The sequence below is a fragment of the Artemia sp. Qi Xiang Cuo genome, chromosome 11, assembly GCF_049724085.1.
Source record: "Artemia sp. Qi Xiang Cuo chromosome 11, ASM4972408v1, whole genome shotgun sequence".
NCBI lineage: Eukaryota > Metazoa > Arthropoda > Branchiopoda > Anostraca > Artemiidae > Artemia > Artemia sp. Qi Xiang Cuo.
In genome coordinates, this window is record NC_142804.1 from 44,457,614 (window position 1) to 44,473,944 (window position 16,331).

General features: G+C 34.2%; 1 protein-coding gene across 1 annotated transcript in view; it reads left to right on the top strand.

Moving 5' to 3' along the window:
* The window catches only part of LOC148947015 (uncharacterized), a 43,356-nt gene extending 34,130 nt beyond the window's left edge, over positions 1-9,226 (top strand). Inside the window, 3 exon segments of the mRNA XM_089096486.1 lie at positions 2,884-3,862; positions 4,166-5,034; positions 9,137-9,226. Coding sequence (XP_088952612.1) covers positions 2,884-3,862; positions 4,166-5,034; positions 9,137-9,226 — 1,938 coding nt within the window.
* The last annotated feature ends 7,105 nt before the right edge of the window (positions 9,227-16,331 follow it).

Below are 16,331 nucleotides of genomic sequence, written 5' to 3' on the forward strand. Positions count from 1 at the left end.
TACTGAGATCCCCTAGGGAACCCTGATGGTCCCAGTTTATTCGTTATAATTGTTATTAGCCTCATGACTCACCACACAAAGTGACGGAAATATGTGGACGACCTGTCTGCACTTGAGGTTTGCTGACTAAATATGAAAAGCTCAATTATGACATTACTTGACGATGTCACACAGGAGGCTTCTTTGTCGAAGATGAAAGTAAACCCTAATAATTCGTCAGTTATGACAGTTAATTTTTCAAAATCATCCCCCACATTCACAAACCCCATTCCTCCAGAAATCTCTTATCACATGCATTAAACTACTTGGGGTGACAATTACTGCTGACTTGAAGTGGGACGCCCATGTTCAAAATATCCTCAAACAAGTTTCCCCTCGGTTTCCCTTCTAAAACTTTTGATAAAATTTTCTTGCCCCCCTAAGGATCTTCTCCAGCTTTATTGTTCTTTTATCCGACCAATATTCGAGTTTGCTTGTCCAGTGTGGCATTTTGGTCTTTCTTCAGAGCATATTTATTTGATTGAAAATGTCAAAAAACGAGCACTTAGAATCATAAATGTTGAAGGGAAGGTTCCATATCACTATCTACGAGGTAAGTTCAAGCTCACCACGTTGGCCGAGAGAAGGAGCCATCTGTGCCTTAGTTTCGGTACCAAGACCCTGCCTATTCCCCGATTACATTCCATCATCTTGAACCATTCCATCCCGCCCGCAATAGACCGTACGGTATAAAATCCCAAAAAGTCCCCAAACTGACTCCCATCCCCGCTAGACATGAAAGATATTGCAAGAGTTTTGTTCCGAGTTTTGTTGAGCTGCATAATAACCAGGAAATCTAGTCATAAATTTTTATTGTTATCTATTTAATTTTTTATTTTTGACTTTTTAACTAAGTGTTGACTCTTTTTTGTATGTCCTGTGTACAATGAGTTATGTCTGACGTGAAGGTCAATTTCTTTCGATGTGATATACATATACGTACTTGTGCTTTTTTGACATAGAATTCAAATTCGACAACCATACTGTGATATAAAATTGTTAAAATAACACTCTATTCTATTCTACACATCAATAATTTTGAGGACAATGGGGTTACGAGTTCTGAGTTCTTTATTTAACAATAAAAATCATAAACAAAAAACTACATCAACAAAATCTCCCCCATAAGGCTCCATGGCCGGGAAAGAACAGAGGAGAAAAAAAAAATACCAACACAAAAAATAGAAACAAAATCGAACAAAATCGCAAATGCGAAACGATTATGTGACTATAAATGAATGTCACAACAAATTTTGATAATTAGGCTACAATGACAACGAAATGATAAGGGAAACACATATAAGCCTTAACATGGGTAGATTTGTAACATTCTACTAAAAAATTCTACACCTTATTTAAAAATACAACCAGAATACTTCTATCAATGTTGCATACTATTATGCCGTAAAATTTTTTGTGAATGAATGTTCTAACTTTGTTGATAACATTATTTAAGTGTTTAGAGATATGTCTCATTCTAGATCTTTGTGCTGAATTTAAAATGGTAAAAAGATTTTTAGTTTATGTCTTAAGGTTTGAAAAATTATATCATAATTTCTATGTCTTAATATCAACTGTTTCAAAAAATATTTAGAAATTATTAGACGAAAACGGCTGGTGCAAGACAAGTCTGTTTCACGATAAGCAAAGGATATTAATATAATATATTCGAGGATATCAAAGGATATAAAGAATGAATCTATTAAGGGATATTAATTTTCCCTCCCCCAAGATTTTTCTGACTTTCCTTGCCTATATTTCGGAAAATATCTTTTTTCGGTATTTTCATTAAAACAAGGGCCTGTTTTCGTATTTTTATAGAACAAATTAAAAAAATGAGAATAAAATTACTTCTGTCTCCTTAGATTTTGATAAAAAAAATTTTTGAAACCCCCGATACATCTCCATGAATTGAAGCACTGCCTCATCCTAATGATTCAACGCCTCGTAATAAATGTCATAACATATACTTTAAATCATATTGGAAGTAAACTCTCTTGATGTAAATTTTGTTATTAGGATTTATGTTTTTAGTTTTCGGTTAGTTTTAGCATAGTTCACATTTTAATTACACCTTGTTATCACTAACAGGTTAGATAGAATTTAAAGATCTTATTTAATTTGTATTGAATTTAATTTTTTTTTCTTGGACGGTTGTTTTGATTAGGTAAATATTTACAGAAATTTGAGTATTATCGCTATCAAGCAGATTGAATTTTTCGATCTAGGAGCCAAGAAGCCAAGTCAATTGACTTCCTAAAAAATAAAAAAGAGGAAGTTAAAAAAGAGATACGTTACCGCTTTTACATTTTTTTTTCTTAGATTGAAATACGCGGTTTATTAAAAAAAACTTGGCCTTCCTTAAGCAAATTTATATTTAATATGGTTTGAATTTAATGTGTTACCATAGAAAAATGATACACGGAACTCGATTTACACGTAATTCTATTTAAAAGCAGGTGTTGCTGCCATCTAGTGTGCCATGAAAAAAAAATGGTGATAGAACCATTTTTTAGTATTAATTATTTTATCCTCTTATGCTGGTTCTGGTCAACCAATATTTTAAACATGTCATCCGTTATCACTGGAGTGTAACCGGTGTGCGGTTGTTCAACCTATTTTAATCCTACTAGCCAAAGTGCCTTTGCTTGCTTAATGTATTAGGTTCTTGTTTGTATTTTTTTTATTTACTTTTTTTGCTAGAGACACATATTATATATAAAACTAAATTCTTGGAAGATCAGGAATTTCAATTCAGGAAATTTTAGTGTCCCCTTGATGAGATACCATATATATGTACCTTTTTAGATTTAGCTTTTATATAATTGTTTTTTCACATCATAGGATCTGTCTGGCACTAAAAAGCGTCTTCGACAAGCAGAAAAAGAACTAGAAAAAATAATTGCCGCAAACACGTTAGAAGCTGTAAGTGAAATTTTGTCAAACCAAGAAATACTTGACGCAACGCTTCAACCAGAACTTTCAGCTGATGTAGAACCAGCCCACGAAATTCTTAAACAGACATCTGAAATGCCATTCGGCTCAGACGCTGTGGCAACTTCAGAGACGAAAATATCAATTGTTGGAATGGAAGTAGTTGCAGAGCTGCAAGATGGAGGGAAGCTACATGAAAGTCTTTTACCGATTAAACAATCACAAACACAATCAAAAAGCCTACCACAAGGAGAAATTTCGTCAGTTTTGCTTGATGCCTTGGTCCCATCTGATTCCCAGCTACTTATCTCAGAGGCCGAATGCTGTGCTGAAGCACTGCCTATTGAGCAGCTTGATTTAGACGAGTCAGAATATGAAGCAGCGCCAGTAGTCCTCAGTGGAAAAATGACAATATCGGTAACAGGGATGGAAATTCTGGCTGATCCATTTTCTGAGCCAGAACAAGAAATGGAAAAAGAAGATGATATAACTGAAGCAGACGATTTAACAATGCCAAGTGAGGCAGTGGAAGCGAAGGAAGGGTCAGTTGAGCTGGAAGTAGGTGACGAAACTAGTCTATCTTACCTTGATACTGAAACAGTGCCATCGTATCCAGAAAGATTAACAAAGGTCAGATTCTCTGATACACCGCCACAAGAGTTGATTATCGAAAGTTACGAATATAGTGAGAATGAAGCAGCAGAAGAAGAGAGTCCAGAGTGTGGAAATGGCAATGAAGATATGGATATCAATATTAAGTTTAAATCAGCTATAATAGATACACCATTTGAAGGTGAACATGGGTCAGAAAAGAAAGATGAAATTCCAAGTGATGAAGAACTTAAGCAAGCCTTGCACGTTGTCAAAACAGAACTAGCAACAAAAAGGGGTATGCCACCACGAGCTTATTAAGTGGATGAAATCATGAGAGCAGCGAAAGAAGCAATAAACTACAGAAGAAGAGGAATAATACGCTAATCTTTATGTGCTTATGAGCCTATTTAATAATTAAACTTGTCCCTATCAAAGAATTAGAAACCGACTCTTCGCTTGGATTCTAAAATGTATGGAACAAGCGAAGAGATTCCAAAACTAGTTAACGATGAAAAAGATAAAAATAACAGAATGATAAAAAATAAGAAAAATGATGAAAATGTAAAATAACTTTATCTAACGGTTATTGATTTGAGAGAAACTGAAAGTAGCATTGCAAATGATACAAAAGTAAACGACGCCGATAAGAACAAATTTGGCAATAGTGAAGAAAGTATTCAGCTAGAATTTTTTGAGACAAAATCAGAAAATACCAAAGGAGTAACAAATAATTTGACACCTGATGTAACATTATTGATTGACAGTAAAAAGGAATTTACGCTTAATAAAGGTGATAGCCAAGAAAAGAGCCCAGGAAGTATTCAGTTAGAATCTTCAGAGACAAAAACAAGGCAAACCAAAGGATTCATTGAGGATACAGCATGTGATATAATATCATCTGCCAATACACAAGAGGCAGATAAAAATCATGTCGAGGAGGTATCATCACAAAATAAAATTGGCTCTATTTTGCTGAAATCTGATAACTTGCTTACGGACGAAAATGTACCTGCTTGTACATCTATTCGCAGAGTTAAACTTCCAATAGTCTTAGAACTAAAACCGATGCAAAATAAAACTCCAGAACTTGTGATTACACCAACTGATGGAAGTGTAATCATTGGGGACAACTATGTCAATAATGATAATGATGAACAAAAAGTATCAGTCTCGACAAAGTGTTTGACTAATTTACGACTAGATTCCCTGAAAGACCATAGCAGCCATAAATTTAAAACAGCTTCTTTCGGAAGGTCTATAGAGATTACTGAACTTGTAATAAAAGGTCCAAAACAGGTTGAAGAAGAGTCTGAAGTTGAAAACGATGAAGTTATGACTGAATCAGGATATGAAGATCAGCAACAGAGCACAAGTATTTCATCTCAAGACATAAAACCTGAAACCAAACAAGTTGTCGTAGCAGCACGGTCGAAAGAGGAGCCAGAAGTTCAAGCTGAAATAGAAAATGTGAGCATCAATCTATTGAGCTTTTGTGGCGAATGTAACTGCTCTCAGGATTTCTAACCTCTCAAAATAAAACACTTCCTAAAATAGTCTGTCTTAATTTTGACAAATTTCATTCTTCTACATGACAATACCTGTGCTGTGTATTGGTGGGTCTTTCAGATAATAAATCTCTACTATACAAGCCGAATAAACAAACCTCATTACAATAAAGTTTTACAACCACAATTATATTCTCAAGATGGTGCAAATATATTTTATGTTGTATTGGAAAGGGCAGTGGTGGAGTACAGTGGGTTTCTAAATAACTAAAATTTGTTAATATATTTTATATTTAAAAGCTGAATTTTTACATGAAAGTAATTTTCTGAGTTTTAAACAAACTTTCCTAACTCTTAAGAACGAACTCGGGATCCTCTCAAAAAATGTGCTTGGGGAGGGGTCAAGATGAAAAGAAATTTCCTTAGGTTTGTCAATCATAAAGTACTTAGTAATTGCTTGATTTACGCAGTCTATTGTCTATTTATTTCAGTTCATTTTCTGTAAAGAAAAATCAATGTATCGCATACTACATGTAAAAATGAATTATGCATTCTTTAAACTTAGTTGATTTACAGCATGCATCGTATGAGCTTTAATATCGTAAACCTATTTTATTACAATTGTGGAAGACCCATTTGCGAGAGACCCTTTGATACATAACCAGAGGTATTTATATAATATCCCTTTATTATTTAACTCATTACAAGAAGGATCAATTATACAGTAAGGAAGATTTTTATGGGAAGAAATGATTGTGATTTGTCCCTGTTCCTTTTTTAACCAGAGTGCTGTCTGTTGCCCAAAAGGCTCAATTGGAACTCATGCTTTCATTGTCACTACTAACATATGCTGTGAAAATCTTAATTCTGTTAACTGAAACACTGTTAGATAGATATTAACTATTTTTTATTTTACAGCCTCTACAGGAAGTTAGATTCTATCCTCCACCTGCTTAAATATACGCCGTGATTGATTTCAGGTTCACATGCATTCTAGGGGCGTATGGGGCAAGGGTTTTATCCAGTATTCAGAGAGGCCAAGGGGGTACTATATTTTGAATGATCTCTTTTTGCTCGACGAATCGTAGATTAGAAAAAATCACTAGATTTTTTCTTTCCAAATCTGGATTTGCCCTTGGTTGGAACTCGTAATTATGAACTTGTCCAAAGGAAGAATATTACGCATTTACAAACCGTATCAAGGGATCCACCATTATATGGGTCTCTCTTGGGTAACTCTGAACCCATTATCTCTAGGAAATGGACATCTATTCTGCACTCAGTACTATATTCATTGCGTCTTTGTTTTCCAACCCATGTTTAAACTTCCTTTGAACTTCCAACCCATATTTAAAATTTTGAAGGGTTTAGTGTCATAACACTTGAGTAGCTCATGATTAAATGCACAAACAAAAATATTCCCTAAGAGTATGACATAGGACATCCCTAAAGCAGTGGAATATAAAAATGGGAGAAGAAAGGTTTTTATTTCGTTCAAGCATATAACCCAAGATAATAAATTATAGAAATCTGTTCAGCCTGTCAATTAACACATTAAAAATCAAAGTGGTACAGCCTCCTCTTTTTGATTTTTTCTACTTCATAGTTTAAAAATTTGGTGTAATCAAATTCTAAACGAACTGTTCATTAACAAAATGTTAGAATGCATTGATACAGATTAGAATGAGTTAGAAGATGAACATTTCCATTATGTCCTAACCCCCCACACCAAATGATAAAATTCTCATTTATTCAGATAGCATTGAATTCGTTTGTTAGATCTATTACAGTGCGTAAATCTCCCCGAAATAACTTTTCTACAATTGCAGGTGTGCCCCAAAATTAGTTTATGAATTACAATCTAGAAATTAGGCCTGAGGGAGGAGTTCTAAGCCCCGACGTTTTTTGGGAAGGAGGCTTACGATCTTTTAGATAAATTTGATCAGCCAAAAAAAAATGTAATTAAAACCAAAAAATTATACAAATACTCATTTTAAAGTAGAATATTTTTAGTTTTTTCAACATTTATAGCACAAAAAATCAAAATATTCAATTAGGTTTCTTGAAATTCCATGGTTTCGGAAGTACTAAGGACACACATTTTTATCTCTAGAAAACTCTGGGTTGGACCATCCCCTAGAGTCAATACCTCTGGGAAGGGCATAATATTCACAATAAATTTTCAATTTCTGGGAAACTAAGAGAAATTAAATTCTGCTTTCAAAAATCCAGCAATAATGGTACAACAAATGGCAATCAAAAATTCAGTTAAGAGAAGCAGACCTAAATGACGGGTTTAGGAAACCTTTGCTGGTGAGATAAAAGAAAAAACGTGATGTGCTTGCCAAAACATGCACTGTCTGCAGTTTATCATAAATAATAAAAATTTTCGTACATACCCAAAAGCCTCGTTGTATTCAAACCGAACAAGCTGGTATCGTTCTTAAATAATACTTGTAAACCATGGTCCAGTAAACCATGGCTCTAATGTTGGAAAATACCATATCATTTCATCGTCAGTTCTTCGATAGCAATGTATATTACACTTACACACAGGAAAAAGTCTTTGGCTTTTTCTTAGTTGGAATAGTAAAGAGCTAACCACAACGAAACAGGCAGCGAAGTCACTCAAATATGGTGTCACATCCCAGAGAAGCAACTTTTCCGAGTCCAACACTGTTCTTTAGGGGGTTTTGGTCTATTTTTTGAAATTCCCATAAATTTTTTGTCGAAATATCGGTTTACTGTTAAGACCAATCGAGACATTAGTTGTTATTCCGAAACCAGCTACAAATTATTTTTTCTCACTGGCCTGTTTTTGAACATGTGTTTTATTTTTTGCTTACTACGCAGGGGCGTTCGGAGGGGGGGCAGCTGCCCCCCCCTAGGCCTTCAAATTTAAATTATATATGGGGGAAAAAGCAGATGGTTTGGAAAAAGCAGTTGATAAAACTCCATCACACTATCGACTGCCCCCCCCCTAAACAACATGCTGCCTACGCCCATGTTACTAAGGGCTACATTTCGTCCTTTACTAGGTTGGAGCTACTGCTGCAACCATGAAAAATATGTCTACGAGTCGACTTTACAAATTTTGAATAAACAGGGGAATATTTTCCCATATTTTTCCTGTTTCCCTTTAATACCCGATTGAACGTAATTTACATTTGATGTATTTTTCCAGATGACTGTTGGGTCCGTTAACGCTTAAAAACATTGAGAAACAATGAAGGCATTTATTTGCTGAAAAACAAATAATGTTGCTTTAACACGCGTTATCTGTACTCTATAATCATGTTTGTCATTGAGTGCGTGAGTTAAACATGAAAGCTCTGTGACCAATTCTGATAGTAAGAGAGAGGGAAACTAATTGGAAATAATTCGTTTGGAGGCGCTGAATTGGAGTATAAGGCTACTAATTCTGCATTAATTATACATAGAATTAACGGATTCATGTTTGGGAGAAAAAAAAAGCAAGATTTAACCAAGAAAAAAGAAAAAAAATAACAACTATCAACTCCATCTTGTCCCCCACACAAAAAAATCATAATGCATCTAGAGATTCATAGTTCTTTATGGCCACTTTACTTTTTAATTTGATTCAGAACCATAATTCTGCATGCTTGTGTTTTTGTACTTTTTAATACAAGTAAACACTAGAGTGTGCTTCTGGCACTGGCAGAAATTTTTCAAGTAACAGACCCATAAAGATTATTCAAGGCAGTAGGCCTACAAAGATTTTTCCTATGGGGAAATCTTCCTATGACAGACCTATGAAAATCTATTTGAAAAAAAAAAATCTGTGTAAAAAAGAAAAGAAAAAAATGTATTATATTTTTCGGAATGTTACCGAAAAAGTTACCAAAAAAAGCACCAGGACTTAAACTGCCGGCGTTCTTCCGCGGTCGCAAAGAAATAAAACAATTAATCAAACATTCTTAAATTTTGCAGTACCGTACGGTTATCATACTTTGAATATCACAAATATGATAATGAAGAATTGTTTGGTCAACTTCAATAAAATATCTAAACAATCGTTTATGATAGTCAAATCCTTTTTACAGGCTATGAAGGAAGAAAGTTGGCCTGAAAGTAAAGGCTCAAGTCCGGACATGGAGGATTATGAAGTTCTTAAAAACTATGGTAGATATTAATGTTTTGAATTCTGCTTATGCTAATTACATCTGTTGATGTTCTTGTAAAGAAAGAGAGTGATAGTTAGAGAGAGAGAAAAAGAGAGAGAGAGAGATATATATATATATATATATATATATATATATATATATATATATATATATATATATATATATATATATATATATATATATATATATATATATATATATATATATATATATATATATATATATATATATATATATATATATTATATATATATATATATATATATATATATATATATATATATATATATATATACTGCTACTACTACTAACAACTAACATATATATATATATATATATATATATATACTGCTACTACTACTAACAACTCATCGCAGCACCAAGCCGCCTGAGGCCAACACAGCTACGCACGCTCCTCCTCCACCCCAACCTATTCAAAGCCTCCCTTTTTACACCCGTCCACGAAGTTCCCATTTCCTTTAAATCTTTCTTTATGACGTCCTCCCACCCCAGACGGGGACGACCTGCTTTCAGTTTAGCCCTAGATGGTTGGCCGAAAAGAACAATCTTCAGCAATCTGTCATCCTTCATCCGCACAACATGCCCCAACCACCTCAACCTTTCTTTCATTATAGACCTAGAAAGCGGTATTGAACCACATTTTTCGTATAGCCTATTGTTTGAAATACGGTCAGTCAGCCGGGTACCCAGAACAATCCTTAAGCAATTTCTCTGGAAAATATCTAGCAAATCTTCATCCGCTTTTCGGAGCGCCCATGCTTCAGAGCAATATTTGACCACTGTCATCACTGTAGCTTCTAATATTTTAATCTTGGTTTGCAGACTTATCTTCCTATTCTTCCAGACTTTTTTTTAACTGTGAAAAAACACCCTGAGCCTTGGCTATTCTATTTATAACATCTTCACTGCTCCCACCATCTTTACTAATAATACTACGAAGGTCAGTGAAGCTGCCCACCTGATCAATCTTTTCATTACCCAACGTCACCTTTTCATCTTCACTTATTCCTAGCCTTAGTGACTTAGTCTTCCTAACATTAATTTTCAAACCAATACTAGCACCCTGAACTCGCAAATACATGGACGTATACGATTTGACCTCTAAAATTCTTCAATACTGTATTTACCCAGTATTGTTAAACTAAACACGGGGTTAATTTTTAACAAGTGTAAAAGGTAAAATCTATGGCATTTTGTGGTATATTTTTGAGGTGTATGTATATGTTTCCCGTTCCTATTCTTTGACTTACTATACCAGTGTCATTAAATGCTAAGAAAGTATTGGCTGAGAAGTTATTATTTACCCTAGAATGTTTGGCATTTAGTCATCCAAGAAAATGCTTATAGATTATTATATACCTTATATCAGATGTAAAAAATAGCAAATTCAAGAGAGTAAACATGTAGCGTGCTCTAAGGGCTGTTTTCTTTCATTCAAGTAAAAGTTTTTTTGAAAGTTTTTATTGTTTCTTCTTAAAGTATAAATATTTCTTCTTGAAAAACTTGAAAAAGTATAAAACTTGAGTTAGGAGCAAGTTTAATTAACGCAAACTTGCTTTAATTAAGTAAATTACACCACTTTAAACTATGTTAGGGGGGCGCACGCCTCCCTCGTCCCACTCCCCTGAATCCGCCACTGCCTTTCCGTTGTTCATTTCCAATGAACAGCATTTTTTACAACATTGAAAAATAATGACCGAGAAACATTATTAACGCTGGTTTATACATTAAAATTGATTATGACAATGGAAGCTTGGTCTATTTTCAAATAACTTGCGTTTTCACTTGTTATTTGCGAAGTATAATTTTTACTAGCCGATTTTATAGGCCAGATTTGGTGCTAGTCTTAGGAAACAATTAATGAATATCATCAAGAATTACTTAGCAACATCCTAAAGCTATTAAACAAATATAAAACATCCCAATGTACAAAAATAGCAGCAAAAAATTAGCATTTGCTATATATTATTCTAAGAATTTGTTTGGATTTGACAGATATCAAGTACTTTGTTTTTTGTCTAAGTCCTGCATAATGGTTTACTTTGCCAGAAATTTTTGGGCATATTTTTAAGAAAATTAAAAATTGCTAAGAAAATTCAAATTTGCTAAGTCGAATTTTCAGGCAAAAAATCTCCCGAGGGATAATGGAACACGTGTTTTGTTCTTTCCCAGGACAAAAAACGTAATATTAAAAGAAAAACTGTCAATGTTCCAGTCTCAGTGTAGAATCTCAATTTTTTTGTTCCTGGCCAAAAATCTGTCTTTAATTGGTTCCAAGAGAAAAAACTGGAGATTGACAAATTCGTTGCAATAAATTTACGAGATTTCAGTAAAAGATTATGGATTCGTTCCCGGACTTAATTATATCATGCATGTTCAATAGTTACTTGTTACTACCTTCAGCCTAAAATGGCAGATGATAAGTTTTACCCCTAAAAATATTTACAACATAACGGCCACGGAACTGCCAGAAGAGAAACAAAAATGCATTAAGAAGATGCACAAAATTAGGATAATCAGGAATAATCTCATTTAAAAGTTGGTAAACAAAGCTCCAGTTAGCGCTTGCCATTTCACATCAGAAATTTTCTGGCGGCGCTCATCATTAAGAATGGCTTATGTTATAGTCCGGTCCGCACTTACAATAAAAATTGCTTATAATGTCGTGCTACCTGTTGTCTTGAACCAGAAACAAATAATCACTAATAATAATATATTAAATAAATAATTATTAGTAACGACAATTGAGTTCTGGAAAGCACCCTGTGGTAAACTGGTATATTCCCCCCTTTGACTTCTTCGAAATCAGCCCAGCAACGTGTTACTTTTCCTAGTCTAATCCATCTGATTGTGGTCTCATTCATAAACGATCCAAATTTCATGAGAGAAGGGGGGGGGTCCCTTTATTCTTGACATCTGAGCATTTAGAAAAATTAGGTATCATATCTCAATCAAACCTTATAGAGTCAGAGCAAGCATCCCAGTTGAGCCTTTTGAATGCCCAGACGAAATTAACCCTCATTACAATTTGTAGGAAGGGGGGGGGCTAAATTCAATTCAAAAGGACACATACCAGAAAGGAAGTTTGTATTTCAACTAAAGTTTGTGGTAGCTTCTATTTCTTGTAAAAACCATGGTTAGGTACCAGACATTTCGGCTCTGGTCCATGTTTTATATATTCTACTCGTTGAATTTCTTTTTTTTACGCTAATTAAATTAGCACTGATAGCTAAACAAACGCAGCAAACTAGGTGAAAATGTTTTATGGTTTTAGCGCGTATTTTTGCCATCCTTAAGCTTTCATTAGTCGAGCTTTCAGGTATGTGAAAAAAGGGAAAAACATTAGAAGCATCAAATAGCTTGTAATTATTGAACACAAACTAAGAGATTCAATTTTCAAGATTCAAGCTGCTAAACTTTTGATGAATGTTAAAAGTTACTTTTCTCTGGACTTAATCCTTTTCAATACTGGACCTTCGGAATAAAGATATAACTCTAGTTCATATTTTTTAACAGGCATGGCTTTGGTTTGGATGAACAATATATTTCATTCTTTAATCTGAGAAAACGAAAAATTTGAAAATGGTTATTTTTAGGTGGATTAGATTGGATAAGTTTTCCCATTCCTTCGTTATCAACAATAATTACAAAATTGCGTACTTAAAAGCATAGTAAAGACAAATTAATTCATTTTTTATTCAAGAAAGATCATTTACTAAAGTCTAAATAACTTTTACATCTTATAACATGAATTATAGTTATGTAATCAATGATGATAGTGAGGAAAAGTGCGTCTAATTGGAAATAATAAACACTAAAATGGATAAACTTTATGTGAAACAATAATATTCTCTCGGGCCATAATATTCTTCTTTTTTCTCTGGAATTTAATAAACGCTCCGGTTTTCGCTTTTTTTCTTTTTTCTGAAGTCGTTGCTATTGTTTGATTTATTTTGCAACTTAACATACCTACCTTTTATCCTCCCCTATTTTTAAGAAAATTAACCATAAATGAAAGAAATGAACTTAATCCCCGTAGAGGTGCTGAGCTGAAACATATCAGTCTTTTATAAAGGTAGATCATCAACTGCTTCGAAAAAGTAGTGGTTATATTAAAAATTTACATGAAATTTTTTGTTTTCAATTCATGATCTAATTTACCCTATTTCTAGGGAGAAACAAAGCCTGCTGAAGGGGGTATTAGAAGTAGTTCGTCTGAAAGTTCTTCTTACGAAATGGTATCTAACGAGCCAAAAACAGAATCTTACCTGTCACTACCTTCAAATAATGAGAGCGAAGAGAGTGAAACAGTGAAAATGTCAATTAAGTGACATTTAAATGATATTATAAGAGTTTGACGTTTTGTTTTGATTCTAGCTTCAGCGATAAATTATAAACATAATCTATTTAATTGTCTCTGTTACTGTTAATACAATTAGAACAGGGACTAGTCATCTTCTTCTTCTTCTTTTTTTTTACTTGAATTAATATGGAGACGGTTTCACATAATCTCATCCCCGGAAACAAATCTCGAGCCTTTCAAAAGCCGAAAAAAGACCAGTGCTCTCTATGGTGTCGTCTTGATACCTGTCCAGCAGAAGTAAATAGGAAGAATCTGAAGAACATCCTGCTCAGTTGAACCGGGCAAAACATCAGTAAGGAGTGAGGAGTATGATCAAAGTAATCATTATGAATAGAGAAGAGGACTACGCGAACTCCAGGATTCCTTCTCATGCATCCTATATAGCTTAATAATCCCTATACGTCCACATCCTCCCACACACATCCCGTAACCTTCCTAACCTTCCAAATACAAATATAAATAATTGAAAGCCAATTAAAATAATTAAAAGGGGATAGGCAGGTATACTTAAAAGGATTACGTCAGTCTTTTAGGCTTTACGTTGCCAGTTCCTAGCCGCATTTAATTCTTTGGAATAATGACCCATTTTGAAAAACAGGGTCCAAAAATGGGTAAAAAAAACAACTTTTTATCAAACGGATTGAAAACTAAATCTGTCAGCCCTGTCCAAGGGGACCTTAATAAGAAAAAAAATAATAATAAGGTATAGGCGCACGAGCTCTCAAATTACACCAAGATTTTACTTCTTTACCCTATTCTTCAAGAACGAATGTTTTAACATAAGAGCAAGGGGAATGCCATAAAGAGTATTTTCACAAAGTATCCAGAATGGAAGGGCACACTGAAACTAAAATAGGACCCTTTCCAAGGACTAGAAGAGAATCTATGATAAGGCAATACCTGGGAAGCGATTAACCTTTAAGAAAACTTTACATATAACTGCCATTAAGTATTGTCGTTTTTATTCACTTACCCTTTCATTGTTCCTCAGAAAGGGTACTATTTTAGTTTCAGAGTGTGTTTTGAGGTTTGGTTTTTATATTGTTCTTTGGACTTTTATCTGTATTTCTTCTTATTAATCTGCGATGAGGACAGTTGAGGGGGTCTCGACCGAAATATCTCCATAGTTTTCTTCTGTCTTTCACTGGGTCTTATTATCCTCTTTTATTTCTTTTTTTTGCATTTTTTCGTTGTGCCATGATTAGCCAGTGTGGTCTTAGAAATTATTTGCAATGATGTCATATATTATATAAAAGGTGTTGTATTCAGATGTTGTTCAAATTTCATGTCACAGATGTTAAAATACTTATAATGATTGAAAGCCACCATGCGTCAGGGACAACAGACAATCCCACCACATAAAGCCAAGGAACAACTACTCCAGCTGAATTCTATCCAAAGCACTCACGCCAGCTTAAAAATAGACAGGAAGAAGATCCTAGAACCTTCATCTGAATGATGGCTTTGCACAAGACCGGGCCTATTTTGGACACTCTTTGGTGGTTGTCAGTACTGGGTGATTCGCTCTATCATCAAGAGTCAACCTCATACACAAGCTAATCACAGGCTATTACATCCCATAATAGCCTGTTTTTATTAGCCTGTAATTATATCCCAACACGTAAATTCATGCCTGAATATATTATTCCTCGACGGTGAGGCAAATTATAATAAAACAACAGATATCCTATAAAAAAAAAACATTAACGCTTTTTGCAGTCATAGTGAAAGGTCCATCCTAACGCCACTACGAGGCTTCACAATAATTTACCTTTCCAGAAAAGGACATATAAGGGAGTTTATGGGGGGAGCGGAGAATCAAAACCAGTTTTTATTACTGGGACAGCTTTAGCCTTTTATACCATATTAAGGCCCTTTGTAAAGTGAAAAAAAAAAAAAAATTAAATACCCAGATATATTTATAAATAAAACATTAGCGTCAAAAAAACAACAAATCCATGGTAGTAATCCAAAAAAAACACAATTCTTATAAACAAATAATTAATCAAAAGTATTGACTCAATTGCGGAACGTGAAGGAAAGTATCTGATATGCAAATATGTCCCATCCTGGTTAACAAACGTCCAGTCTCAGTACAAATCACAAGATCCGTTGGCACTACATTTGACTTGCTATATCTAAAAGAAAAGTAGCTTTAAGTTCATCTACTACTCTACTGAGTCATATAAATTCACTCGAATTCAACTACATAATGATCTCGATTTTAAATTTATGAAACTTAACTAGGCTACCTCATTACGACAAGACTATATACAATCACTTAAAGCTAGTAAGATCGTCCAGCCCAGTGTATATCATGGTTGCAACAGTAGCTGTAACCTAATAAATAACGAACCTAAGGCCATAGTAACCAAAAATAAAAAAAAAGGTTTTAAAATAAAGAAAGAAAATATACATAGCCCATCACGTATGTCCACCTGTTCCAAAGTGCAAGAGAGTGTTATCCTACAAACAACCTAACGATTTTGCCTAAGGCCATGAGCAGAACAGAGGGGATGCCCACAACTACAGAAGGAGAAAGGGAGAATCTCCCAAACGCCGAAAAATAAGAATCTACAGCCAAAAAATGTCTTTGTGTTAAGTCTGATACCTGATTAATTTCCGCCATTCTTGTAAGATTCCTTATGGTTGTTTACCTGCTGAAGCATTGCGAGGCTCTTTTTACATTTCCAGCATGGATTCAGATAAGAAACCTATGCCCCCTTCCTC